The sequence below is a fragment of the Ctenocephalides felis genome, unplaced genomic scaffold (genome assembly GCF_003426905.1).
Source record: "Ctenocephalides felis isolate EL2017-DRISC unplaced genomic scaffold, ASM342690v1 CF-g0.4_SCAFFOLD_01492, whole genome shotgun sequence".
Lineage (NCBI taxonomy): Eukaryota > Metazoa > Arthropoda > Insecta > Siphonaptera > Pulicidae > Ctenocephalides > Ctenocephalides felis.
This window is the reverse complement of record NW_020537646.1, coordinates 9,350,446-9,353,280: the sequence shown is the minus strand read 5'-3', so window position 1 is coordinate 9,353,280 and position 2,835 is coordinate 9,350,446. Positions and strand designations below refer to the sequence as shown.

Below are 2,835 nucleotides of genomic sequence, written 5' to 3'. Positions count from 1 at the left end.
AAACAATGTCGAGAATAACGAGAATGAAAAGAAATCGATATTCAATTTATTAGTTTTATTAACATTGAAGCTTGAAAAAAATGTTTTGATCACACAAGTGATTTTTTATTTAAAACTTACAAACTACGCTACCAATACGAGTGAGCAAAGTTGTTTCAAAAAATAATATTATTATTATTAAAGATTAATTTTATTATTATCATTTCAGGTAGAACAGTATCGCTGAGATTACTGAAATAATTAAATAATGGTTTGCAGTATTGTATTTTTGGCAAAATCAAAAAAACTAAAAATAATAAGGTCTAATCATATAATCTGGGCAAGACCCCCGGACGTAGAAATCACATATTTAGAATTGAAATTAAATAATTATGGCACTTCTAGTCGCAACTTCAGCTATAAAAGCCGTAGGGCTCGTAGGTTCGGGCTTTTGGCTTATTCCACTGCTCATGGCAGCTATGAAATATGCGAGATACGACAAAGTTGACCCAGAATCTCATCCCATAGATCAAAGACATCTAAATCGCGAGTACGATTTTGTTATCATAGGCGGAGGCTCCGCCGGTGCCGTTTTAGCTAATCGTTTATCAGAAATTAAAAACTGGAATATACTGTTACTAGAGGCCGGAGGCGATGAAAATGAAATTTCGGATGTGCCCTCGCTGGCCGCATATCTTCAACTGACAAAAATTGACTGGCAATACAAAACAGAACCTCAGACGACTGCGTGCTTAGGAATGGTCGGCCGAAGGTGTAACTGGCCCCGTGGTAAAGTACTAGGAGGATCAAGCGTATTAAATTATATGCTGTACGTCAGAGGGAATCGTTACGATTATGATCATTGGCGAGACCTGGGCAATCCGGGCTGGGGATACGAACACGTATTGGAATACTTCAAAAAGTCAGAAGATAATCGTAATCCATATTTACAAAACTCAAAGTATCACAATAAAGGAGGGTTGCTAACAGTTCAAGAATCGCCATGGAAGACGCCGTTGGTCGCTGCATTTGTAGAAGCAGGGACTGAAATTGGCTATGAGAATAGGGACATCAACGGTGAGTATCAAACTGGCTTCATGATTGCACAAGGTACTATTAGACGAGGCAGTCGATGCAGTACTGCAAAAGCCTTCATTAGACCGGCAAGATTAAGAAAAAATCTGCACGTAGCTTTGAGATCACACGTAACAAAAATGATTATCAACCCTATAACAATGCAAGCGCATGGTGTTGAATTCATTAGAAACGGAGTTAAGCAGGTTGTTTATGCTAAGAAGGAAGTGATACTCTCGGCAGGTGCGATCAGTTCTCCACAACTCATGATGTTGAGTGGTTTAGGGCCAGCAGATCACTTGCGAGAGCTTGGAATCCCTCTGCTTAAAAACCTGTCAGTTGGAGATAACTTACAAGATCATCTAGGATTTGGAGGAATTACTTTTAATGTTGATAAACCTATCTCCATAGTTCAAGACAGGTTTCAAGCGATGCCGGTTACATTTCAATACGTCCTAAATGAGCGAGGTCCTATGACAACTTTAGGTATTTATATTCGATATTAATAATATTATCTTTGATATATAAAAATAATATTATTAATATATTCATAATTACATATTATTGTAATACTATTTTATGATAAAGCACATTGATTATTAATAATAAATTATTAAACTTATAATCGTATATTTATATGAGTATATTTCAATGTAAGTACTCAAATAATTTATTATCGCAGGTGGCGTCGAAGGCTTGGCATTTGTCAATACCCCTTATGCAAACAAATCTGGTCTTTGGCCCGATGTGCAATTTCACATGGCTCCAGCTTCTATTAACTCCGATGCGGGAACTCGAATTCGCAAGGTTTTGGGATTGACTGAGGAAATTTATGACAAAGTTTTTCGTCCTATCGCTAATAAAGACAGTTGGACGATAATGCCTCTGTTATTAAGGCCAAAATCGCGTGGGTGGATAAGATTAAGAAGCAATAATCCTTTGGAATATCCAAGAATTAACCCCAATTACTATACACACCCTCACGACATACCGGCCATCGTTGAAGGCGCAAAGATTGCTCTCAAAGTAGCCGAGCAGGACGTTTTCAAACAGTTTAACTCTCGCCTGTACATGAAACCCTTGCCAAATTGTAAGCAACACAAATTTCTTTCTGACGACTACTTGGCGTGCCAGGCAAGAACGATATCAATGACGATTTATCACCCTGTGGGCACGTGCAAAATGGGCCCTTCGAGTGACCCAACGGCCGTCGTAGACCCGCGGCTTCGTGTCTACGGAGTCCGCGGTTTGAGGGTGATCGACGCGAGCATAATGCCCACGATCGTCAGTGGCAACACCAACGCGCCGGTTATAATGATTGCCGAAAAGGGGGCCGATATGATCAAGCAAGATTGGCTAACGAACGGATATCGATGAGAATCCCACGTGACACACAAATGACGAGGATCTGGATCAATTCTTGTGATACTTAATGTGAACTTATTTAAGAACTAAATTAATTAATATTAAGTTTTAACAATTAAGTACGTCATTCAATCAGCGACTAGAGTGTAATCAGTTATTTAAAATAGAAAATGTATTGCACGTAGTCAAACTATGTCAAATAGTCAAAGTTTTTAACTTCACGTTTTCAGGTTAATCATAAGTTAGTATTATATAGAGTGCGATGGGAGAAAATGTACGATTACATTTTAATAAGCACTATAAGTCGTTGATAATATGATGATAATTTCAATACTGTTCATACATATTAAATAAGCAACCATGTACATAAAACTAAAATAAAGTAAATGTAAAAATGAAGATAAGAAAAGATTATAA

The 2,835-nt window shown here is 37.6% G+C and overlaps 1 protein-coding gene across 1 annotated transcript; it reads left to right on the top strand.

Moving 5' to 3' along the window:
* The first annotated feature begins 371 nt into the window (after positions 1-371).
* LOC113370353 (glucose dehydrogenase [FAD, quinone]-like) lies at positions 372-2,450 on the top strand. Its single transcript, XM_026611019.1, has 2 exons — positions 372-1,539; positions 1,736-2,450. The coding sequence occupies exons 1-2, from the start codon at positions 372-374 to the stop codon at positions 2,428-2,430; spliced, it is 1,863 nt and encodes a 620-aa protein (XP_026466804.1). The 3' UTR covers positions 2,431-2,450.
* The last annotated feature ends 385 nt before the right edge of the window (positions 2,451-2,835 follow it).